The sequence below is a fragment of the Cataglyphis hispanica genome, chromosome 24, assembly GCF_021464435.1.
Source record: "Cataglyphis hispanica isolate Lineage 1 chromosome 24, ULB_Chis1_1.0, whole genome shotgun sequence".
Taxonomy (NCBI): Eukaryota; Metazoa; Arthropoda; class Insecta; order Hymenoptera; family Formicidae; genus Cataglyphis; species Cataglyphis hispanica.
Genome location: NC_065977.1, coordinates 3,804,233 through 3,830,784, shown reverse-complemented (window position 1 = coordinate 3,830,784; position 26,552 = coordinate 3,804,233). Strand labels below are relative to the sequence as shown.

Here is a 26,552-nt window from a genome sequence, read left to right as displayed (position 1 = left end):
GGTCATTCTATTCTCATTCATTTTCATATTAACTGCATGATGGGGGAGCAGACGGATTGACAACCAAAAGTCCCCCAAAGCCGTTCCTTTCTTGTCTCTACAACTCACCATGGAATCGCCACATGGGTTTTTTAGGGACCTTTAAGGAGCACACGCTGTGACATCACTTAGCCGTCATCCTGTCGAATCTTATTTTCCAAAACAAGCGACATTATCGGGAGGATCACGAAAAAGTGGAGCACAACTTGAACGTGAGAGGCTGAAGGTCCTAACAAAAGGACTGGTGCGCATACTTATCACGTCCCAAAACTATGACTTTCAACCAAGACCGCTCGCGGTGTGTTGCTATGAGGGCACGGGAGAGAGTCATAGTTACTTCTGCCGTTTACCCGCGCTTGCTTGAATTTTTTTATGTTGACATTCAGAGCACTGGGCAGAAATCACATTGCGTCAACACCCACGAGGGCCATCGCAATGCTTTGTTTTTAATTAGACAGTCGGATTCCCCTAGTCCGTGCCAGTTTTGAGCTGAGCGTTGAATGGCGGCCGTAGAGGACGACCGCGACGGCTCGCGTCGCCACGGAAGCCTCGCAGCAAGGAAGATCCGCGGGAGGCCAAGGCACGGGACCGAGCTCGGATCCAGGGACTGGCGCGAGAACGCCGACCGTTCACCTCGCCCAGGCCCGGCACGTCAGCCAGACCCGCTTCCCGGCCAAGCCCGACACGCCCAGCTCCTTAGAGCCAATCCTTATTCCGAAGTTACGGATCCAATTTGCCAACTTCCCTTATCTACATTATTCTATCGACTAGAGGCTCTTTACCTTGGAGACCTGTTGCGGATATGGGTACGAACCGGCGCGACACCTCCACGTGGCCCTGTCCAGGATTTTCAAGGTCCGAGCGGAAGATCCGAACACCGCCGCAACTGCGGTGCTCTTCGCGTTCCAAACCCTATCTCCTTGCTAGAAGTTTCCAGGGAACTCGAACGCTTATACAAAAAAGAAAACTCTTCCTGGATCTCCTGACGGCGTCTCCAGGTCATTTTAGGTTACCCCGACGAACACTCTTACGAGGGCCCAAATTGTATGCGATTCCACTGCTGGGTTCCGGAATAGGAACCGGATTCCCTTTCGCCCGACGGGCGTGTGTCTTTATATACACCATACGAGGCGAAAGGGATAGAGAGAGAGAGACAAAGAGACAGAGAGAGAGTATATACTAAACTCTTCACTCTATACTGCTTCCCCCTCCTTCCTCTCCTTTCTTCTCCTCGTCTTCTTATAGTTGTGTTTCTTTCCACACTCGAGTATATTGTACGCCGTCATTGACATAGGATTTCTCCTAGGGCTTAGGATCAACTGACTTGTGTGCAACGGCTGTTCAAACGAAACTCTTCTCCACGTCAGTCCTCCAAGGCCTCGCTGGAATATTCGTTACTACCACCAAGATCTGCACCGACGGCGGCTCCAGGCAGGCTCGCGCCCAGACCCTTCTGCGCTCATCGTCGCGACCCTCCTACTCGTCAGGGCTTCGTGACGACACGAGAGTTGGCCCCGTTCGCGACGCCGGGCCGAGAAGACCCGACGCGCTCGCGGGCTCTCCCGTTGCCGCTCCACTTGCCGCTGACGGCAGAGTATAGGCTCGACGCTTCAGCGCCATCCATTTTCAGGGCTAGTTGCTTCGGCATAGTTCACCATCTTTCGAGTCCCAACGTGTACGCTCTTGGTGCGCCTCTTCTCGCGATGAGAACGAGACGCCCAGGGAGTGCGAGGCCGCATTGCGACGCGGCCCATCCTCCCTCGATCGACGGCCATGGTCGATCTTCACTTTCATTACGCCTTTAGGTCTCGCGACAAGTCCCAATGACTCGCATACTTGTTAGACTCCTTGGTTCGTGTTTCAAGACTGGTCCTAAGAGTACACAAAGCAGTAGCGTCACCGACCGGTATCATATACCCCCTACATATGTCCCCCGTCCCCCCTTGGGGGGAGGGACGTTCGACAGGCCTGTCGAAGGTGATCCGTATTTTAACCAACAGCGGGCCAGGACCGGGGACGGCACAAAGTCCGTAACCTCCGAGTACCGTGTCGCGCGCTTGCGACGGCCTCAACGCACCATAAATAAGTGCGGCCTGATACCTTACGCATACCGCCGAGCAGCCGGCAGGGCAACCGAGGGTTTAAGAAGAAGGGAGATAGAAGGATATCTCAGAAGGGAAGCGTCGGCACGGGGGAAAGCAGGGGGAGTAGGTAGGGCGAGACGGGTATGGAAGTGCGCGGGGTGTAGTGCGGTGGGTTTGCCGCGCGGCTTCCCCCGCACCTCCCTGGGAGGATCTGGGTTAGAACTCTCGTATTATTGAAGCCGCGCGTGGAGGACGAGCTCGCGGTTTCGCTATCGGCGCGGCTTAGAGCGCGCGATTTATTAGAGGAAATGTTTTTTTGGGCAAGCGGGGAGCGGGGGACGAGTTGGCGGGCGCCGCGGCGTCGGTTGAGTCGCGGTTGGGGAGTTACGGGGAGAATATGTTTCGCGAGGAGGTTGGTTGGAGAGGCGTCGAGGCGTTGACAGGGGTTATGGGGGAGACGGAGGAGAACGAGCTCGCGGTTTCGCTATCGTCGCGGCTTAGAGCGCGCGATTCGGCGAGAAGGTCGGGCGGAGGAACGGGACGACGTATAGACGAGGGCGATCGAGAGATCGAATAAAGAGAGTCTTTATTTCTTCGCGATGCGTTAACGATACAGAGGTATGTTTGGTTTATGCGGTATAATAATGGTACAAAGGCGTATTTAATTTTCGCGATATAATAATGGTACAAAGGCGTATTTAGTAACGAAGGTGCAAGTGCGTGGATAGACGTATCACGATTATCCGAAGAACAGAGCCTGTAGTTCGCAGTCTATCAATTCGTCGCGGTCGAAGCTCTCGCTGTCGTGTATGTCGCGGGAACGAGAGCGGGGTCGCGAACGCTCGCCGCGACGTCGAGGAAACGAGCCAGCTTGTTGTCGGTGTAGGCGGTCAAACAGTTCAAGGACTTAACGAGGCAGTTGACGCAATGTTCTAGGTGCAATATGTATAGAATGGTGTTTCTCGACATAGCCAGTCGAGTCTTGGGCGTCTCGAGACGGAGAATTCGGAGATTGTTAAGTCTGCCAAATCGAAGCGTCAATTGGCCGATGTATATCGGCGCCGGGGAACGAGTCTCGACGCGCTCGTCGGATTGAAAGTACGACGCGAGCGTGGATCATAGATCGAGCAGCTCCTTCCACGTGTTCGGCGTTAGCGAGATCTCCTTGCCGTGATTATCTCCGAGAACGATTTCCACGAACGAGGATCGACTGACGTTAATGCAGCTTTCCAAATGTTTATATCCTGTTTTCGTCAATGAGTAGCGTCTTCCCAAGATTCTGAGAGGTCGCGCGATCGAGTCGTTCGCGCAGCTTTTCGGTGTTCGATCGCGATCTAGCCTAAAAAAGTAAACGCGAATAATTAGGGACGAAAGCGATAAGAACGATAAAAGACGTTAGTTCGAGCGTTGTTACTTTCGATACCCTTACCCGTTATCTGTTCGAGCTTTCTTAGAATATCCGGCGTTATCCTCGCGGTTTCGATCGGCGAGTCTCGATCGATCCTCGAAGGAGTGTTGCTGCGGCGGCGGTCCCATCGTCCCGTACATCTTCGTTTAATGTTTTGTTCGCGAGCTTCGTCGTTGGTAATGAGACACTTAACGGCGGAACTGCCTTTATATATTCGAGTCGAAATCGCTCCTTCTTTTTCGCGCCTTTGTACTCTATTCTTAAAGAGTTTGCGGGAAGTCGCTATCGTCGTCCTCGTCGGATCTATCGGTCGCGACGTCGAGGCGATAGACGCGGCTGAGAAGATTCCGCAATTGCCGCAGTAACCCGTTCGTGGGGCATTCGATGCCGAGAACGCGAAGGTCGAAGGGACCCGCCGAGGTCACGATGTTCGAGAATTCGTTGAACGCGTAGAATTGACGTTTAACGAAGAAGTACAGATTACCGTCGGTGTATCGGAGGGCGGACGTTATTGCGGATGGTATTCCGGGAAATGTGTCTTTTAACGGAACGTGCTTAACGACCATTCATGCGGCATTCGTCGATCTCCGCTATTCTGTCGTCGTCGTAGATAGCGTAGGTTCGTCCCGAGTGCGTGTTTATCGCGGCGTTGATCTTAGCGTCTCGGGGAAATCCGATACTGTGAAGGGATTTAGGCCAACCCGGTTTCGATCTAAATCTGGGATATTCCGCGAGATAGATCTTATCGCCCGCGAATAGCGCGAGATCGCCCGAGGGTCTTCGATACGCGGCGAGCAGACGCGTGAAGTTTTTCGGGAGAAACGTCGCGTATTCCGTTATGGTCATGGGCCTACCGTAGCGTTTCTCGGTTAGATCGATCGACCATACGTTGCGTCGGTCAGCTATGTACAAACGTCGATTCATTATTAACCCTTTCGCTACGGCAGCCCCGTCCGCCGAAGTGCCGTCACTGAACGGAAACTCGCGCCGAAAATATGCACAGTTGCTCGTGGTTTCTGTATATATGTTATTCTAAGTCTTAAATAGGAACTGTGCTGAATAAAACAATCATTGCTCTAATGTAATAAGTATATTTACATTTTTAATATGAAAAGACTTACAAAATTATTAAAATACAAAATACAAAATTATAGGTAACATAGGTATTTATATAATTACAAAGCTTAACGATTAAATATTTAATATAATTAATAACGAGACGAAAATTATTAAAATATAATGTGATAATATAATACGTAAAAAATATGTAAAAACTAATAATGTAATTTTGTGTGATATATTCTGAAGCAAGGATCTATACAAAGGCCAACATCGCAATCTTTGCACTCATACCGCGAATCCATTCTTTTATCATTTTTGCTACAAATTACACATCTCCGTCTTCTGTTTTTCGGCTTACAAAATGTGGGAAAATGCCTGTCGGTTAACCTCATCGGATTATCAGCGGGTCTGCCTTGACGTCCCGTTGCACTGTGACGATACTTTTCGACCATCTGTTTTATCAGCGTACTTGTACAGATCATTTCGATGCCGCATATATGCGGCGCTCGTACCCAGAAGTAATGGCGTGGATGCCGCGTATATGCGGCGCCCGTACCCACGGGTCGTCGAGTGGATGCCGCATATATGCGACGCTCGGCGCGAAAGGGTTAAGGCCGCGTCTATGCGCCGCAAGGCGCAGAGATCGTCGCGCGACGGATCGGTCGGCGCGACGTCGGTCGTCGCGGGCGCTACGGTGGTGACGGGCGCCGCCGTGGTCGCGGGAATCGCGGAGCGATCTCCGTCGTCGCGAGATCCGTACAAATTTTGTATAGCGAGGGTGTCCTCTACGCTTAATTTAACCGGATATTGAAGCTCGTTGTCGGGTACGTACGGAAACATGACCGAGTCGTTGCGCATGCTGTGCTGCAGACCTAAGGCGTGACCGATGTCGTGAGTTAGCAGCAGATGATACTTGTCGGAGGGATTCTTGTTCAGGAGCACGTGCCACGGCTCCTCGTCGCCGACGTGCACCTCCGAGGAGAAATCGGCCGTTCCGGTGGGGAGGAACGCGTGAGCGAGGGCCCCGCCCGGACCTTCGAAGACCGCCGGACAGACGTCGCCGTTTTCGACGTTCGCGTACGTGTGAGCGCCCGTTCGATACGATATCAATATATCGGGACGTAGCGAGTCGCGCGCGAACCTTAACGACGAACTCCCATAGCCCATAGCGCGAACGCCGCTTCGGTCGTTCGTAAGAGTTCCTCGCTAGCCACTTGAAAATTCCACGTTAGGCGCACTTTCTCGCGAACGGGCTGTACGCGCGATCGGGTATGTCCGCTAGGCCGCATCGCGGTTTGCGCATGAGATTGAGCGTATCGATGTTTAACGTTCCATTACCAGGTAATTGATAATATTCTTGAAACAGCGACAGCGCGCGATGCAGAGACGTCGCGTTGGCGGACGACAGCGATCCTCCGTCGTCCCTCAGAAAACCGTACGCTCGCAGAAAGCGGAGCGCCTCCGTCTTCTCCGGGTCGACCGGCGTCGCGGCGACGAACGTCGTCGCTAGAACGAGAAGAGCCGTTTTCGCGGCCATCGCGCGGATCGAGAGAGGCGCGAGAGACGATCGATCGCGAGATATCGGACGCGAGTGATTCGCTCCTCGGAGGAAACGTCTATTTTTGTTCTCGGCTAATTTGATACGAGGTGGAAGGGGTATATTAGAGCGAGAAAGGAGATAAGAACGGACGCGGATGCGTCAACAATTCGCTCAGGGGAGGAGAGTTTTCTCCGACGGCGGCGAAGGTCGGAGTATCCGGGATACGCCTCTCTCGAGGGATCCTCGAGTCTCTCCGTCCTCGCGATTTCTATTTTTATCCGCGAAAGAGGATATTGAGGGTTAAACGAGGAACGGTCGCAGTTAGCGATTATCCCGGAAGGAAGATGCGGCCGCGACGTCCGCGTGTCAATCTTTATAAGAAGTGCGATCGCTTCGAGAAACGTCGAGAAGTGTTTTTGCGCAGGAGGTTAATAGATATTCGATATGGATCTGCTCGAGCAGATGAGGAGTATCGAGGAGTCCGTAAAGGCAGCGCGGGAGGCGCTCGTGAGAGCACTGTCGTTCGCCTAGGAGCGAACGAGAAGACGAAGTGTTCGACGCTAATATGTTGAACAGACTGATAGAAATGAACGTTGCCGTGGATAACGCTGAGAGACTGCTGTCGGATTACAATCGTTCGCTGGAGGAGAAGCGAGCGAGGGACCGCTCGCGGAAGTGATGAGGAGATCGCCGAGATCGACGAGTCCTTCAGATCCGCGAAAGCGACGTTCTCCGACTTTATGAAGAAGACGAGGATAGCGGTAACTCGAGCGGAACGTGCGAACGGAGTGGCCCGCGAATCGCCGAGGAGCGACGAGGAAGAGTGACGTCGTGAGTATCGCGCGTGTTGCGCTTATATATTTTGTACGCGCGAAGATTAATTCGCTAATAACGATCGTTTTTCAATTTTCAGAGAGGCGGATCCTCGCGCTCGTCGAACGAGCGCGTTTCGCGATGCGAGCGAGATGTGTATCGAATCCGCAATAAATACAATTGAAAATTATATCGAGTGCGATCTTTTTATCATTTACTTTTAAAACTTCCTCCTGCGACGATTCGACAGATCTTTAAAGGATTCTCGAGTCTTCTTTGTCCGTTTATCTTCACGCTGTTTTATTTTTGACGTCATTATCTTAATAAAGAAAGGAAGATGCGGTTCGAGTCGTACCGTGATATCCGCGCGTTAATCCTTATAAAATGCGCGGTTATCTTTGAGAACGTCAAAGTGTCTCGATTCGCGAAGTAGCAAGAAACGATGAATCTAATAAATCGTATGATTAAATCGTGCGAGTACGTCACGATTAACGGAGATTTAGTAGCTCTTAAGGCGTGCGTGTTGCAAGATGTGGCAACCGATCTAAGAGGAGGCGGAGGGTATATTGAAGGAGAGTCCCGACTTCTTTCGGGTCGAATTTCGAATAGAGGGAAGCGACGAGATCGCGAAGACGATGTGAGTGTTCGACGCGCGAAAATGCGTATCTTTTTTATTATTTCTAATTATTTCTAATTATTTTTTAGAAACAAGATAGAGGACTGTATGAATGGCACGCGAGAGGCGCTCTTCGAACTCATCAAAAGACGAGAACGATAACCGTGCAAGCCACGAGGGTTCGCGCGGCGCTGCGCGATTACCGCAATCGCTGCAACGAGAACGACGGACCCGCGCCAAAACGATCACGGGATGAGAGAATCGGATTTCCGTCGAAACGATAGCAGGACGAGAGGACCGTCGAGCGGCGACGAGAACGCGTAGAGCGGTGTGATTTATACGCTTGTATATTTTGTACATTTATATATTTAAAAACACTATATATTTTATACGCTTATATTTTATACACTTATATTTTAAATAAAATCGTTCGCTATTTAAAAGCTCGTCGATTTTCTCTCCTCTTCTTTTCCCATGGCTATCCTTCTTTAATCGGCCTCGCCGTTATCGTGGTTAAATAAAATCGTTCGCTATTTAAAAGCTCGTCGATTTTCTCTCCTCTTCTTTTCCCACGGCTATCCTTCTTTAATCGGTCTCGCCGTTATCGCGGTCGCGATAAACGAGGAGGTTTCGTTCGCGAAGTATTTAAAATATTTAAAGTATGCAGAACATTTAAAGTATCAGTTCGTCTCGCTCTGTTCTTCTCTCGCGTCGTGCCTCGCTCTTATCGCGGAGGTTGCGGTCGCGATAAGAGCGAGGAGAGTTCGTTCGCTCGACGGTGCGAATAAATTTTATCTCTTAAAAATATATTTTTATCGCGCGATGCGCAAAGAATATAAAATATTTAAGATATAAAATATTTAAGATATAAAATATTTAAGATATAAAATATTTAAGATATAAAATATTTAAGATATAAAATATTTAAAATATAAAATAACGCGAAAGTATTCTAACGTACTTAAATATACGCTTCTCCTCGTCACGAGGCTCGAGCTCGAACGTCGGGAAAACCGTCGAGCGTCTTGCGACGAGTCGTTCGAGCGAAGCGTTATGAGAATAGTGGAGAGATACGGAAATTATCATTATTATGTCATTAATACGTATATTTAAATGTAACGAATACATTTTGAAAAATATAATATTAATATATTATACGATTTATAATACGATATAATGCAATATATAAAATGTAGTTTATAATACGATATATTATATAGTTTATAGTACGATTTATAATGCGATTTATAATACGATATAAAATGTGGTTAATAATATAAATGATTGTATAAATCATTATATTAATAATTATATATCACATATTGCTCAAATTATCGCGTCGCTTCAATCATCAATCGCTCAATTTACACACATTCTCCAACGCGCAATTCTTTGCGTGATATCCGCAGCGAAGAGCCCGCGAAACGTCAAGAGTTTCTAGTCGACCGATATCCTCGTAATTGGCGTCGATGGTCTCCACGGTGACGTCGCGATCCTCGGCGATGTTTCCCAGGATTTCGGCGAGCCACTTTTTCTTGTCGTGCCCCTTAACGTATATACGAGTCGCGGAATCGGGACTAGTCCCGCGACAGATAGCGTCTCGAACGAGTCTTCTCGCCGATCCGTAATCGACGTGTCCGTCGTTCCACTTTAATTGATGGTAATTGGCGGTTAACCAACAAGCTCGCGTCTTCTCCGCCTTCGTTAATAAGTCCCACGACATCGGCGCGCGGAAAATGTGGTGCGTTAATTCTGCACCGTTTCTTAGTACAGCTATCTCCTTCGCGACGAATTTTTTGCCGACGATAAAACCTTGAAGGTTGGCGAAGATCGGCGAGTCGAAGTTAAAATGTTCGCTTCTTTAGATTTCCTCTTTTTAAACGTTTCGTTCTCCCTGTATATTTTTTTTTATAGCTATAACTAGATTATTCTATACGATTCTGCGCACGACGTTGGTGAGTGGATTATACTCGACCACACGATCGTGAATGATAAGACAGTAGGCTGTGGTATTAGAGGGAACGTTTTCTTTGCAATCGAACTCTATACGAACGTCTACGGTGGCGCTCTTGATCGATTCGTTCTGCCGAGAACAATCGATGACTACTATCGGACCGAACGTTTTAAATTTGACTAGATTAAAGAGCGCCTCGTCTTTATCGCGTCCGTAGTACATTTTTCGAAACTTCGAATACATGTCGTATAGCACGGCGATTTTACTCTTTTCAAAATTCAGATTCATATCGTTGTAGGGATAAAAATTCGAATTAAGATACAGTTTGACGTTAGTCAGTTTGCAATCGTCGAATATAGAGGAATCCTGAGGCAGAACGTTCTTCCTTCCGGATTGCAGCGCGAAGATAACGTATCGCGGTTTCTCGAGCTGCGTCGCCGCTTTGACCGCCCATGAGTGTTTGGTCGTGCTCTGCAAAAGCGGAAACTCGTAGAGATCCCACGAGCGAAAAGCGACGCTCAGATATCTTCCGCTATCTAATGTACGCAATAGCGCTAATTTAATATCATTTAACACTACATGAGGCATTCGCCATTGTATCTTCAATAGAAGAATCTTAGATTCGTGCGATTCGAGCGATACAGCGAGACAATTGTGATCGTTGCGCGCTCGTATTAAGATGAGTTCGTGTCGCGCGTTAATCACGACGCGCTTGTAATCTTCGCAGAAACCTAGCAACACACTAAGAGGTACGCAGAAGTTAAAATCGTCGACCAAACGACTCTTCGCCGCGAAGTCCCATCCAGCGTTCTGCAATATACTGCTTCTCTCGACCGTCAGCGACGCGTAATTTTTGATCGTGCTCGTTATTCCGACGTTTCTGTTTCGATCGATCTCCACTCCATCGAGCTCGTAGCGAATCTCCTCGAACATAAACGCGACGCAATTGTTCACTAGTCTCGCCGAGCTCTCCCCCTCCGCATCCGACGATCCCTTCGACTCGAGTCTACCCTCGACGTAGAGGAAACTTTCGCACGGTAACGTGTAGAAATCCTGCTGTTGTATGGGAATTCGTATCTCGTCGCTATATCCAAACGTGGTATTGGCGTAACGATTGTACGTGTGAGTCTCGATCTTGACGATGCGATAGTCGAAGATCGGTTCTCCGGCGATGCTCAAGATGTCGCTCATTTCGATTCTACAGAGTCGCTCTCGGGACGACGAAACCCAAGGAGCGTAGAAAGGTCGCGTTAGCGACGGTTAATCTTCCGCCTCTCTTCTCCTTTCTTCTCCTTGCGTCTAGGGGCAACGCTACGGCGACGATGTTTCTCGCGTTCGACTCGTTCACCACGAGCATCGCGCGTCTCTCTCTATCTTCTTCGTCGAACGTGCAGACAAATAGTTATCTCCTCCCCTCGAAAATCGATCGAATTTCCCTCCTGGTCGACGACGCGCACGGTTATATCGGTAACGATCCGCGCGATAATCGGGAGGTAAATGATTCGCGCGGGGATCTCCGACACTTTATATCCGGGCGGAACGTTTGGCGCGAACTCGTGTATGGTGTGCGCGGATTTGTCATTGTGATACGCCCCTGTCGTGACGTTGCATTCTACGCGAATAATGTTAACGGCCATAATATTTACCGGTTTATCGGAAGGGTACCATTTATTCGGCTGTAATACGCGAGACGAGTAGCCCAAAAGCGAACCGATATTATTGGGTTTAGTCAAATTTATCCGATACGCGCATTTGATCTCGCTTCTCATAGTGTTATCGTTTCCGCGAAGTGTTATAGCGCGTTCGCTCTTCTCGCCGTTCTCGTTGTCAAAGAAATCGTCGTCAAAGTCGTGGACGTCGTATATAGAATCGTCGTTCTTGTCTCTCGTCTCCGATTTCTACTTGCTCTCGCTCCGTTTTCGCTCCTTCTCGCTCTTGTCTCGCCCTTCCTTTTTCGTTTGCCGTTTGCGACGAATCGCTGCTCTACGCATTTATAGCGTTTAACTCGTAAGATCCGATGGGAATCGCGATAATCTCGTCGTTATCGTCGAAGTAAAATTTATTGTTCGCGAAATTTACATTCGGTATCATGTTGTAAGTTTCGAAATTAGTGAGACCTAACTCGTAGTCGTCATCATTCAGGTATAGAGGCGGAAAATAACTCGCCGTGAGAACGTTGCTTCGTCCGGATAGCGTGAGAGTCAGCGACATGATTGGCGGACGATCCGATGTTACGGCCGAAAATTTTTCCAATCGACCTCTCGGAGAAATCTCAGGCACAATTGGCCGCAAATGCTCTGATCGCTCGTCTGTTGAGAGCTACGATTATATCGAATAGACGCGTTGCGTCCGAGATAACGTTCGAGTTCGCGCAGCGGACGAAGATTGTCGAAACTGTCGTAATAGATTGCGTCGTCGCCCCTCTTCGCGTACGCCACCCAATGAGTGCTCGACCTCGACGAGTCGTCCAAATTAACGATACCGCTCTCGCTACGGCGTGCTTTCGCTCGGAAAAGCGTTGCGCATAAATACGGCCCTGAAATGAGGCACGCGCAAGAATATCGCGGCGCGATTTAACTGCTCGTTCGTCGACGCGCCAACGGATGGGAGATTCCCTAGCGTTTCGCGCGAAGTTTTTTTTTAACGATTCATCTTCTTCTCGTTGAAGACGCACCGCTTCCACGTTTGTAAGGCACAAGATACAAACCGCGACCTCCCATCGCGCGATTGTGGCGCTGCAGCTCCTCCTCGCCGTCGCGTCGCTTTGCCATCGTTCACCTCTCTCGCGATTCTCGCCGCTCCTCCAGCCAAAGAACCGAGAATTCCCAGTAACGGGAACAGGGGTAAGAAGCCGCCACGTTTCGCCGCGAGAAGCGTTCGTTTTCTCGTAGCGATCGTTTTCCTCCTCCCGCTCTTCTTTCTCTTGACTCTCGCGGACACACCCATTCCGAACTTCGTCTTTGTTCTCATAGCCGCCCATATGGCAGTCGCGGCGGCTCTTTCGCCCAAGGTCGAGTCGCTCGCCGCGATGCGCTTGCGCGCTCTCTCGGCGAGCGCTCGATCGGCGACGTGTCGATCGGCGAGGCCGCCGCTTTGCGAGTACGCGATGTCGTGCTCGCGGCAGGCCGCGTCTAACGGATTGATGCCTCGATCGCCTCGCGCGAGTCTCTTCGCGAGACGAGTGCCCGGCCCGCAAAATTGATAACCCGGTATGTGTAGCTCGAAGGGTAGCGCGTTTATCGCTCTGTTCAATAAACCCGCACCACCGATATCACCGGTTATCGCCGTTTCGTCTCGAGAATTGCATTCGCAGCAATCTTTAACGAGCGGTGCTGGTCCGTCGATGTGCGTTCGTTGCCAGACGATTGTAGTGTTCCAGGCATCGACGATAGCGCCGTATCTCCGGATCCGCTCTTATATGTTCAGGCAATCTCTCCCACACTCGATCCACGTAGCGACCGAAGTGTCGCAGCAGGATCGTCTTCGGAATAAACCGCAACTGCTCGGCGGTAAGTTCGAGGATATCGTCGCTGTCTAGTAATAGAATAAACATCTCGATCGACCGCGCGCGACTCGCTACTGCGCGATCCGCGACGATCGATTCATATATAAATAGAAGAGTCCCGTTCCGCTTCGCGAGTGCATCGCGCACGCGCGATGATCGATAGAGATGCGCTTCGTGCGGCAGCCGATCGCGATAAAGGTGACGAATTTGGACGGTAGAGTGCGAACAGCGAACGACGCGGAGGTGCGCAGACACGGCCTTCTTCTGCCGAACGCTATTCGTTGCGTCATTTGCGGTCCCTCTAATTGCGGTAAGACGAACGCGTTGATAAATCTGCTGGAGAGCCCGCACGGCTTACGCTTCGAGAACGTTAACATTTATTCGAAATCGTTGCAACAACCAAAATATAGATATTTAGAAAATCTATTAGCACCGATGGAAGATATCGGTTATTTTACATTTTCCAATAACTCCGACGTTATTTCGCCTAGCGAAGCGTTTCCGAATTCGATATTTGTGTTCGATGACATAGCGTGCGATAAACAGAACACCGTTAGAGAATACTTCGCTATGGGTCGACACTCAAACGTCGATTGCTTCTATCTGTGTCAAACGTACGCTAACCCTCTATGGGCCCGTGTAACTTTCAGGTCACATTTCAATTTATCGATATTTTACCAAATAATTATGCGAACATTATAGGCCGCGTGACTTGAAAGTCACATAGTGAATATTTAAAACATTTTAAATATTTAAAACAAATTTTTTTTAAATTTAAAACAAAATTTATTTAAATTTAATTAACATCAGGATAGAATTTAAAACAAAAATTCGGCCCATAGAGGGCTAAGATACCGAAACACTTAATACGAGATAACACGAATCTGCTGATTCTCTTTAAACAGGACGGCACTAACTTAAAACACGCATACAACACCGACATGTCGTATGACAATTTTCACGCGCTGTGTCGCGCGTGTTGATAGCGTAGATACGGATTTCTAGTGATAGACAAAGACAGCGCGCTTCGCAACGGCAGATACAGACGAGGATTTAACGAATTCGCCGTACCGTAGAGCGATCAGTCGCGGATACGTCAGATGCGCGCGAACGAGAGAGGATCGATTCGTTCGCGATGGCCACTAAGGATATCGACGAACAAGAGAAAACGACCAAAGAGATAGCTAGGACGCGCGCTTCGATTCGTAGAAAACACAGAGCGTTGAAGACCGGCAAAATGGAGAGCGAGGTCGCTATGGAGACCCGTTTCAAGCCGATCGTCGAACCGCTGCGCCGCATCGCCGAACACGCCGAACGAGACGAGCGAAACACGATCAAACGAGAAGCGGTCGACGCCGAATCCGCGATGAGTGTCGAGGGAAAGTGGAAGAGAGAGGAATCGCTGACTCCCACGCGGGAAAAATCCGAGGCGAAACGAGTACGAGCGAGACGGCGATTGGAAGCCGTCTCTACTCCGTTAGACACATTTCCCATCGAGAGAGATCCGCTCGCGCTAGGCGAGGAGGAGACGTTCGAGAATGACCTTGAATCGCTCTCGACGCTCGAAACGTCCGTTAAACGAACTCTTCGAACTCCTCAAGGTCGTCGAATGTTGCACGGTCAGCTAGGACCGCTGAGATGAAAATACGTGGGGACTCTCCTCGGTGGGGAAAGGTCGAGCGAGATCGATAATGTTTACGGGGTGTACATCGGCGAAGATGGCGCAATGCTCGGAGATAAGCGATTCGACGTAGACACCGACGATTCTATACTAAGCGGAATCAGATACGTCGGTATTCCCGGTTTGTACGAATTAATCTTCAAAAGAATGTCCGACGATCTCGTTTACACCGAGAATGATAAATTAACGTACAGGAATATACTATTAACGACGAACGTTCATAGATGCGACAAAAAAGCTAGCAATCCCATTTTAGGAAATAAGGGGTACATGCCGTCGACTATGCGAGTCACGGGAAATAGAGTCGAATACGTTTATTGGGACGATCCGAACGAGTTAGTGGATCGTCTGCGATTGCTAGACGCTTCGCGTCGAGTTGGAAACAACGCTCACGATAATGAGATCCAATCGATAATCGAGGAACTTCGCGAAGCGGGCGCGATCCTATAAATCGATCGGTCGCGTCGCCGATCGTCGCAGTCGCGCGCGAGACACGCGCGATGTCCATGAATAAATTCGGCATATCTGAAGAACACGGCGATGACGTCGGAAGACTACGCCCCGCTATCGAATCTCTGCGAAGTTACGTGCGCGATAACGCGTTGTGCGCGATTTCGGCTAACGAATACGACGCTAAAGAGCGCAAGATAAGACGCTTGGCCTCGCCGAAAGAGGACACCGACGCGACGAGCGTCGTTACGTCGACCTCGCGTTACGCGCCGCTAGAAAGGACGAAATCGAGCATCGCGAGAACGTCAAGAAGATCGCGTCGCAATTGAGAAAGGACGCGGACGAAGCGGGACAAAGCGTCGTGCTGTTGTTCACGAGATTAGCTCGAAAGCATTTTAAGCAAACGATTAGACGTCGCGGAGAGCTCCATTTCGAAGATCAAGACGAACGCCGAATCTCTGAAAAACAGAGTGAAAATTTTGACAAGCGAATCGCGCAAAATTCCGTGAAAATAGATACGACCAAATGCATTTTAGACAAACGAGTAGACGCCGCTAGGAGATCCATTTCGAGGATCGAAGCGAATGTCTCTGCGAAAAAGTAGAACTTAACAACGTTACAGAAACTGAACGAGAAATCGCAAATCGCAGCGAATTCCGTAGAAAGAATAAAGAAGTTGGAAGAATCGATGTTGCGATTAGCGAAAGAATCGAACGAGTTGGACAAACGTATAAAAGATTTGAAGAAAATCGCGAGCTGATCCTCCGATAAAGCAAGTTCGATAACGTCTCAAAACGCGAGAGAAAAACTGTAAAAAGATGTTACTTCGATAAAGATAGAATGAGCGCTGAAAAACGAAGACTGGTGGAAGAATCGCACGCGCCCGCGAGAAGAAACTTCCCGCGTCGCCGCGTCGCGGTGCGCGGGTACGACGACCTGTGGCAGGCGGATGTGGTCGAGATGCGCCCTTACGCGAGACTCAACAAAAGCCACAACTACATACTCATCGTTATCGACGCGTTGAGCAAGTACGCGTGGGCCGTACAGCTCAAAAGCAAGAGCGCCGGCGAGGTCGCCCGGGCGTTATCTAAGATAACGCGAGAATCTAAACGGTGTCCGAAAAATTTGCAGACCGATAAAGGAAAAGAATTCTACAATGCCGAGGTGCGAAAGTTCGCGGAGAAGCATAGGGTGAATCATTACTCGACGTACTCGGTGATGAAAGCATCGATCATCGAGAGATTTAATCGCACGTTTAAGAACTCCATGTGGAAGTATTTCACGTTAAACGGAACGTACAAGTGGATCGACGCGCTACCTCGTCTCGTGAAAGAGAACAACGCGCGAAAGCATCGCACTATCGGCGCGAGGCCCGTCGAAGTGACCCCCGTGATCGCCGATAAACTTTTAAACACGGTATACAGCAATATAAAGATAGCCGCTCCCGCGAAATTTAAACTGGACGATCCGGTACGCGTCAGCAAATTTAAGACGATCTTCGAGAAAGGTTTCACGCCCAATTGGACCACCGAAATATTTCGAATAACCAAAGTGCAACGGATTAATCCCGTAACGTATCTATTGAAGGATTCGCGCAACGAGCCGATCGCCGGAGGATTCTACGAACACGAGTTGCTGCGCGTCTCCGATCCCGACATTTATCTAGTGGAGAAGGTGCTACGCCGAAGGGGCGACTAAGTTTACGTGAAATGGTTGGGAATGGACGAGACACATAATTCCTGGATAAATAAAACAGCAGTGTTACGATAAAAAAATGTATTTATTTTAAAAATATATACTTATTTTAAAAATGTATTTATTTTAAAAATATTAATAAAATATTATTAATAAAATAAATTGTATTTTATTTATTAATAAAATAAATTGTATTTTACAAATTGTATTTTATAAATTATATTTTAGAAATTATTCTATAAACTTTTACAATATAATCTAATAAAATTTTATCGACTAAAAATTATTATATACAGTTTTAAAAATTATTATATACAGCGGTATCTCGTAATGCCCCCACGGTAGAGTATTCGTCGTTCCTAGTATAATATATCGCTTATCGTCATACGGACTAAGCGCGATCTTCGATTCTAATACCGTGTATACCTCATGTAATTTGGATCTTAAACACGACTGCTCGCGCGTCATCTCAATATCTTATCGCAGACAGCGCGCGTAATCGTTGAAGGTTATCGTTCTAGCGACGACGGCGCTCTTCACGCCTTTAATCTTTTTCGTTTCACTTCTACTGTCTACTCGTAGCGCGTACATTTTCGCTCTAAGTCCAATGAATTCTGTCATAATCGAGCCATTGTTCTCGTCCTTCATTAAACCCGGCACTTTCTTATTAACGAGAGGTATGCCGTACGTATTGTCCACCGCGTAATCGCTCGTATCGAATCTATCGATATCGCGCTTTATATCCTCGTAAATATCCTCGCACTCGACGCGATAAATAAGACTATCCGTGTCGGTGTACATTATTCCACACTTGTCTCGATACAACGGTAACATATATTCGTAATGAAACTCGTACAAACGAATCTTCGATATCGAGAATACACATGCCTACGTAGATCGGTTTGCGAAATTTAATCTCGAGTTTGCGCAATTCCACGGCCACTAGATCCTCCGCGAAAACGCTCCTACTGTGAAAATTAGGCTTAGCGATCAACGTTTCCGCGCCGAATCGCCCATCCCATCGAGTCACTAGTCGAACGTCCGAGTGATTACGCACGTTTTCCATAGTTTTACCGAACACGGCGTTATTCATCAATTTGTACAGATTTTTCTCGAACTTGTTTTTCGCGTTAATGCGCAATCGCGTATTCAGATCGATGTATCCGCGTAACCATAGGGATTGCGCGAATCGTAATATTCTATGTATCCTCGTAACGCGTAACCCGTGTCTAATGCATTGTTGCAAGTTGCGATAATGTGTCACGTAACGACGCTTATCGCGCAGCGTAGCGAGGAGTTTGTCCCGCCGTTTTCCAGGCGGTTTATTGCGCGTCGAGCAAACGGAAGGTCGGCGTGAGAATCGTGAAGGCCGGGCGGATACGCAAGGTCGACTTCTAGAATATAACCGATAGGCGAATCCGGCATCACGGACATTAAATTGATACTCGGAACGTCCTCGATCCATCGAAAATCCTCGTAAGGTAGCGACTGACACATCGCCCATCCGTACAAATTATTCACGTCGAAATACATAAGATTCGACGACTGTTCCGAAGGATTATCCGATCATACGTATTTGTTATTAGCGCGCGCGTATCTATTGGAACATTGACTCAGTCCGCCGCGTTCCACGAACATCACCATATCGATATCGGTTAATAGCTCGAATCGAACGCCCGTGTACTTTAACATAGCGTCCCACGTGTATCCGGGTAACGTGTAATAATGCGCGGGATCCAAACCGTAACTTCTCATACACGCGTCGCGAAAATTTTCAAAGACATCGGCTAATAAAAGAACGTCGAATTTTAAATACAAATCGCTATATTCACCTAGCGTCTCGATGCGAAATCGCTCCCAGACTTCTATCGCGCGCTCGTAATCGCTATCGGACACGGTATCGCCGGTCAGCGAACTGTAGAACGCCTCGCGCGGCGGCAGACGAGTCTCGCGCAACCTATCGATATCGTCGACGTACTCATACGGTAATACGCCTTTTCTCGCGATAAGTTCGAAATCGGCGTCGTCGAGATCGGGAAATTCCGACCGCGCGATCTTTAACTCGCTTTTGTCGAGATAAGACGCCAATTTTTCGAGACTCGCGTTTAGAAACTTAAAAGAATCCACGAAACGCAGTTTCACGCGTCTTTCCCCCTCGTCCGACGCTTCGTCGACGCTCTTCGTAAAGGAAACGTACGATTCCTTCGTCAGAGGTAACAGCTCTACGCTCCCGGGAAAAGCATTAGCTACGTCTCTAACGATAAAATGCGCGTCGTAGCCCGATAAATTGTGGAAGAATACAGGAATGACGTAAGTCTCCTTATAATTTAAATTGCAACTAGAATGCGCCGGACCTCTGTACCGCCCGGTCAGATGACAGTGATCGCGGACGCGAGCGTCCTTCGACTCGAACGGTCTCTCGCACACGTGACAGCTCGTCGCGTCGCGAAATCTCTCCCGCTCGTCCGCCGTGAGAGGCGTCATAGGCGCGACTGTGTTCAGAATATCCATCACGCGAAGCGCTAAATTTCGCAATTCCCGAACAAACCACGATACGCAACTCTCGCCGCGATGTGCCCTGTACATAGATTTAGCGTCGTCGAACGCGCACCGCGCGTAATTTCCTACGCTGTGAGCCATCTTATGACGCTGAACGATCGATGTGTTCGGCATTTTCATCTCCTTTTCCCTCTCCAGCGCGCATTCTAAGTCGGCGTACACCACGAACAGAACTCGTTCCTTTCTCTCGTAATTGTTAAAATTTAACAACTTGTCCTCCTCGGTCGGTAGAACGATAGCGCACTCGTTCATTCTTTCGCAGTTCTCGCTGTGAGCCGACAACTTATCGCTCGTTCAAAAATAGTGCATACATCTACGAGACGATATTAATTATTACACAGAGTGTATTATTAATGAATTAATAAATTTTTCTAGCTCGTACTCACCGATCGCATATTTGCGCTTTACGTCCTCGGGCGCTCAATTGCGAGCCAACAAGACGAGATTCTTGATCCATGCGAAGTGCGTCGCGTTATCTCGTCGCGTCGTATCGCTAAGATACAACAGATTGATGTGTTTCTCCCTCTTGCTATCGGCGAGACGCAGAGGAACGATGTCTCTTCTCTTATCCCTCTCGTCCCTCTTATCCCGAATGGCATACACGTTGATGGATATATCGTTGAGACGCTCGAACTTAGCAATTCCGTCTAAACTCATAAGAAACTCGACATCCTCCAGATTCAACACCGTGGTATAATGAGGGTACCGCGAACTTCTCTCCGCGTTCCTCTCGACCGGGTACAGAGCGGCGACCATCGACCACGCGAAACACGCATCGTCCACAGATCTCACATTAATTACCGCTTTTTTTAATTTAATCTTTCGCGGTATCTCGACGTAACATCCCGCGCGCATAGGATTATATCTGTTCACGTCAAATTCAGTATTCGCGACAGCGCCCATCCGCTATCGCGCTCCTGAAACTCCTCCAGCGAAGCTAGAATCGCGTCGACCACGTGACTCTCGTACCACTCTTGTAAATCGGATAGAAGCAGACGATTCTTCGTAGCAACAGTCTTAACAGCGATCTTGTCGCCTGAGACAAACTCGCCATTGAACGCGGTATTGACCTTGACGCTGCCATATCTGCCCATAACGTCGCGCACTTGATCGAGCACCATATCTCTGGCGACCTCGAGAAATCGCGAGGGTTCGATGTAATCAAGATTAATAACGGTGCGGGTTAAAACGCCTAGCGAAAGCCGTCTCGATCTCGAACCACGAGAATCCCTCGCGTCTCTCGCCGCCACCTCCCGAACGCTCGAAACGCCGACGTAGATCGTCCTTCGCGCCCGTCAATCGAACGATTCGAGCGATCAGGGAGTTGATCGTCCCGGTGGATCTTCCTCGACGTCCTTCTCGACATCTCGCTCTCAGAGACTCAAGATGCTCGTCGCACCGTCGCGCCCACGCGAGATACTCGTCCGCCGTCGCGACGCTTCGCGCGCTATCGAAAATATCCTTTTCTTCCATACTTCTATCCATTCCTCAATATATAAGACTTTTAGCGATGCACAACGTGATTAATCTCCCGCGCAAAATTCGGAACGCCGTAACGCGGCTTCTAGTTGCGATAAAGCAGATAGCGATCCGTTCCGACGTCTATAAAGGGTTCATCGAACCGCGCGTTACTCGCCTCTCGCGCGAGTTCCTCCATAAAGCTGATTCTTTCTCCACAGCATAAACAATCCTCTTTATAATTTTCGCGCAATTCTTCTTTCAAACGAGTCGGTATTCTCAACATCCGTATACCCTCAATACTATTAATTCGAACATTGACCATTCTTCCAGCTAGTCTCGTCAAAGCGCTCGGTACGTATTCCATCTTCAAAAATATCTCGTGGTCCTCCATTATTTCTCGATCCGTTATTCATCGTTCAACGAATGCAAATCCTGTCTAAAAATGTACGACGTATCTCGTTTATATTCCTCGATGTAAAGCAAAGCTCTCGTTTCGCATCCGCTGCACCAGTGACACGATACGTCGAAGATATCGTCGATAAGATCGCATCCCAGTACCAATTCGGTAATCTCTACTTTCATTACGTGCGTCGATACGTTTCTGATAAAACTCGGTCGATTCGCGCAATCCGCGCAATATTTCTCCAAGTCGTTAATATACTTTCCGTTATCGAGTAAACAACCGAATCGATAATAGCAATGCACGACGTGATTCGTCTCCCACGCAAATTTCGGAACGTCGTAACGCCGCTTCCAATTCCGATAAAGCAGATAGCGATCCGCTCCGACGTCCTCGAACGGTTCATCGAATCGCGCGAGTTCTTCCTCGAAATCGATCTCCTGCGCGTAATACAAACGATCCTCTATATAACTTTTACGCAGTTCCTCCTTCAAACAGATCGATATCTCCAATACCCGTATATTCTCCACGCTCTTAATTCGAGAATTGACCACTCTTCCGGCTAATCTAGTCAGAGCGCTAAGTCGATTTATCGCATCGCTCGTGTAAAAATCTAGATAACTACGTACGCGCTTCATCGCAACGTTCCGGAAAAATACTATTGAACTACTACTTAGAAATCGCGACATCCCTTTATAACGACGAAAAGAAGTGCACCTCGGTTAATCATGCCGGATACCCTATCTCAGTCGCCGAACGCTCCTCGCTCGCCAGAAAAAATATTTTTTCTCGAATTCCGCGGCTCCTCTAATCGCGAAACGACGAAAAACTCGAGCAAAACCATTATCTCCGTTCTTTAAAACTCGTCGGACGCCGCGACACCTATTAATAGATCGCGCGCTCTTTACTCGCCGGAAAAAAACATTTCCTCTAATAGATCCCGCGCTCTAAGCCGATAGGAAAACCGCGAGAAAAAACTCGTCCTCGACGCGCGTCCCGCGTCGTCACGCGCTCTAACCGCGAGCTCGTTCTCGCCCATCTCCCTCATCCTCGCCCCGACGCCTCTCCAACCAACCTCCTCGCGAAACATATTCTCCCCATAACTCCCCAACCACGACTCAACCGACGCCGCGACGCCCGCCAATTCATCCCCCGCTCCCCGCTCCCAAATCGCGCGCTCTAAACCGCCACTCATCCCCCGCTCCCCGCCTCCAAATCGCGCATTCTAAGACGCGCCGATAACGAAACCGCGCCATCGTCCTCCGACCATTGCGCTCCACCCCGCGCACCCCCATACCCGTCTCGCCCTACGTACTCCCCCTGCTGTTCTCCCGTGCCGACGCTTCTCTGCTGAGATATCCTTCTATCTCCCTTCTTTATACGGCTGTCACTCTCACTCTTACTATCGGGTCTTAAAACAAACTTAGAATCGACCTATCCTATCTACTCAAGAATCCGGGACACGAAATCGAGGAATGCCGGAAATGTGAATATAATAATTCCCTCGAGCGGAGAGGCAACACGAGACGAATCGTCCGGTAAGAGCGATGACTACGGAACAGGAAGAAGAGCCACGCGGATCGCAAACGTAAGTCCCGCCAACTTTTCCCACGCACCTACGGTGACTCTACCTGCAGAAGGTCTTCTACCGGGCGCCAAATTCATGGTCGATACGGGCGCCGCGCCTAATCTCGTGAAACAATGCCGGATAGATCCCAAAATTCGAATCAACCCCGAGTCAAAAATCGTCCTTAGCTGAATTACAGACGAATCGAAACTCTCGGGACAGCCGACATTGAATATCTAGGATTCGGGATCAGATTACATGTCGTTAAAAATAATTTCCCAATATCCCAAGACGGTATATTAGGCTCGGAATTCTTGAGCGATGCGTTGAGTATTAACTTCTCTGAAAATTGCGTGCTCTGGCAATGGTTGAGGGTCTCATTCGATTACGGTCAGAAAACTATCACGATACCCGCAAGGACGCGTACCGTGATTCCACTCCGCGTGAGTAACCCCGACGTAAATGAGGGTTATATACCGCGGATCCACTTACACGAGGACATCTACCTAGGAGGCGCCGTCGTCACTAATCGCAGCGGAATAGCATATGTTGGTATTATTAATACAAGCAAAAAGACCCACACTATCGCGACCCCAACGGTCGAGCTACTACAGAGGAAATAGAAAAATTCCTCTCGGAAAAAACTAACCCTGGAATTAAAGAGAATAATGAAGTATTCGGCGCTACCGCGCCCGCACTGATAAGCGCAAAAAGACGCAAGTTATCCATGACTCGTTTCGCTTAAGCCATTTGAACGAAGAGGAATCAGATCATGTCTCACGTATAATTGATAGACATCAAGACCTATTCCATCTACCTGGTAGTAAGTTAGGCTTTACCAGCGTAATCAAACACAAGATCGTAACGTCCGACGAACAACCCATCAACACCAAACAGTATAGATTTCCCCCTATTCACAAGAGAGAAATAAGTAAAAGAATTATTAGAAAACGACGTAATCAAACCCTCCGAATCCCCGTACAACTCATCTTTATGGATCGTACCTAAGAAAGCGGACTCCAAGGGCAATAAGAAATGGCGTATGGTCATCGTGCATTGAATGAGAAAACGATAGGAGACGCGTATTCACTCCCTAATATCACTAAAATCCTAGATCAGTTAGGCAGCGCGAAATATTTTAGCGTCTTCGACCTCGCGTCCGGTTTCCACTAGATATCGATACACGAGTCTCATGCAGGCAAAACGGTCTTCTCAACCCCTCACGGACATTACAAATTTAACCGAATGCCATTCGGCCTCAAGAACGCGCCAGCTATATTTCAGAAACTCACGGACCAAGTACTGTCTGAATTACAAGGTAGCAAATTATTTGTAGGCGATATAGTATTATACGCGAGTTCGCTGAGGGAACACAAAATCAAATTTGACAAATTAGCCGAGAAACTCAGTCAGGCAAACCTAAAATTTCAACCGGACAAATGCGAATTCCTGCGAAAAGAAGTCGGTTACCTAGGTCACCTAGGATTATCAGCGACAAGGGCGTAAAACCAGATCCAGCCAAAATACGAGCAATTAAAGAGTTTCTTACACCACGAAACGTTAAAAACATAAAACGGTTCCTCGGGCTCGCGGGATATTACCGGAGGTTTATTTCAAATTTCTCCAAGATAGAACGTCCCTTACAAATCTCTTGAAGAAAGAGGAATCGTTTGATTGAAGGAAAGAACAAGAATCAGCATTCATACAACTTCGCAAAGCACTGTGCACCGAACCGATTTTACAGTACCCCGATTTCACAAAACCCTTCGTGGTAACAACGGACGCTTCGGGACATGTAATCGATGGCATATTAAGTCAGGAACCGATAGGCAAAGACCTACCCATCGCTTACATCTCCTGTCTATTAAATGCAGCTGAAAAAAGTTACTCAACGATAGAAAAGGAATTGCTCGCGATAGTATACTGCGTTAATTACTTCCGACCATATCTATATGGGCGAAGATTCAAATTAGTCACCGACCATAAATCCTTAGTATGGCTACACTCGGTAAAGGACCCCACATCTAGACTAGTCCGGTGACGATTAAAACTAGCCGAGTACGAATATGAGGTGAAATACAAAGCCGGAAAAACGGACGTAAACGCGGACGCGCTATCTCGCAACCTAGCTCAAACCTTCTCTATAGTCAAAGAGACACATAAGGACGAAAACACTCGGATATTCCCACTCGAACGCGAAGCGATGCCAAATTCTGACGAGTCCTTATTAATGGTGCCGGTACTTCAAAAAGCGCACGGACTAATCGTGAAGCGCAAGCACCGGATAGTGATATTGTAAGATCCCAGATTTCGAGCGATAATAACGACACCTCGAGTTATCTCGAGACGGATAATAGCTCCTCTGACTCCGACTCTTGTATCTTCGATAACATTAACGAAACAGCTTCCACAAAAAACGCGACTGGTCCGAGAATCATAACGATCTGTGATAATTTCACGAAGCTCAGAGACAACCTCGTAATTTTTACCAAGCAGTAAGGCGCGCCGATCGACACGTGAGCCCGGATGTTCCAAGAAACAAAATCACTGCTCTTGATTAGAGACGCTGCTTTGGCTAGGGCAAGGGTCAACAAAAATGGTAATCGGCGCATCATTTCATTAGTAATAAAAGAACGAGTGTCAGGAATGACGGAGAGGAATATTATGAAAGAGACCTTATGTTCCTTACTAGACGTCGTGACCGAATTAGGTTTACAATCAATTTCGGTAGCCAAAGGAGATGTGGATAACGTCCCTTGGGAAACAATATGTTCGTTACTCTCACGCGTATTAAATAAGACTAGTATAAATATTTTCATATGTACAAATAGAATATCTATTCCTCCTAACGAAAACAAATTAGAAATAATAAGAGAGAACCACTGTTCGGCGATAGGCGGGCCCAAGGGTGTAACTAAAACATATAACCGTATTAAAAAAAGATATCATTGGGCCGAAATGAAGGCCGACGTGTAATCTTTCATACAGAACTGTAGTTCTTGTCAATTAAAGAAACTAGTGCGCGTAAAAACCAAACAGCCAATGGTGCTGACCGACACCCCTGATTCCGCTTTCGACAAGGTATCTATGGACATAATGGACCCTTTGCCCACCATGCGATCGGGCAATACATACATACTAACCATACAAGATTTGCTAACGAAATATTCACTCGCTCTGCACTCAAACATGCGGGACCAATTTACGTAGCAGACGCGTTCACTAATGAATTCATATGTACCTTCGGAGCTCCGAAAGCTATACTCACAGATCAGGGTTTTTATTTCCTCAATAGTTTAATGCGGAACGTAGCACATAAATTTAAGATCCGACATTTCAGGACTACAGCGTATAGACCGCAATCGAATGGGTCAGTAAAGAGATCGCATCAGGTACTCTGGGAATATTTGAAGCATTACGTGGATAAAAATAATGAATGGGACGAACACCTCAACGTTCTCCTATAATACGAGTGTCCACGAAGGCACACAATTTACTGCTCATGAGCTAATATTCGGTAAAATAGCCAAAGTATCTTCCAGCGAACCCGACACAACCCACGAAGTGAACGAAAGTTACGCGAAATATTTGACCGAACTATTTAATAAAATTAAAAATGCCCAGACAATCGCGCGCAAAAATTTGATTAATGCTAAAAATGTCAAAAAATACTACGATTGTAAACTCAACCCGCGTAGATTTAAGATGTAGGTAGTAG

The 26,552-nt window shown here is 48.1% G+C and overlaps 2 protein-coding genes across 2 annotated transcripts; both read right to left on the bottom strand.

The window, feature by feature from the left end:
* Window positions 1–4,992: 4,992 nt before the first annotated feature.
* On the bottom strand, window positions 4,993–5,760 carry LOC126858348 (stromelysin-2-like). The gene has a single exon (XM_050608599.1). It carries the CDS (start codon window positions 5,758–5,760, stop codon window positions 4,993–4,995), a length of 768 nt encoding a protein of 255 aa, XP_050464556.1.
* A 3,732-nt stretch (window positions 5,761–9,492) lies between these two features.
* On the bottom strand, window positions 9,493–10,707 carry LOC126858347 (uncharacterized). Its single transcript, XM_050608597.1, has one exon. It carries the CDS (start codon window positions 10,705–10,707, stop codon window positions 9,493–9,495), a length of 1,215 nt encoding a protein of 404 aa, XP_050464554.1.
* Window positions 10,708–26,552: the final 15,845 nt, after the last annotated feature.

What these genes read in the sequence shown, in the direction of transcription:
- LOC126858348 (XM_050608599.1), bottom strand. Translation starts at nt 5,760, where the DNA reads ATGGGCTATGGGAGTTCGTCGTTAAGGTTCGCGCGCGACTCGCTACGT.
- LOC126858347 (XM_050608597.1), bottom strand. Translation starts at nt 10,707, where the DNA reads ATGAGCGACATCTTGAGCATCGCCGGAGAACCGATCTTCGACTATCGC.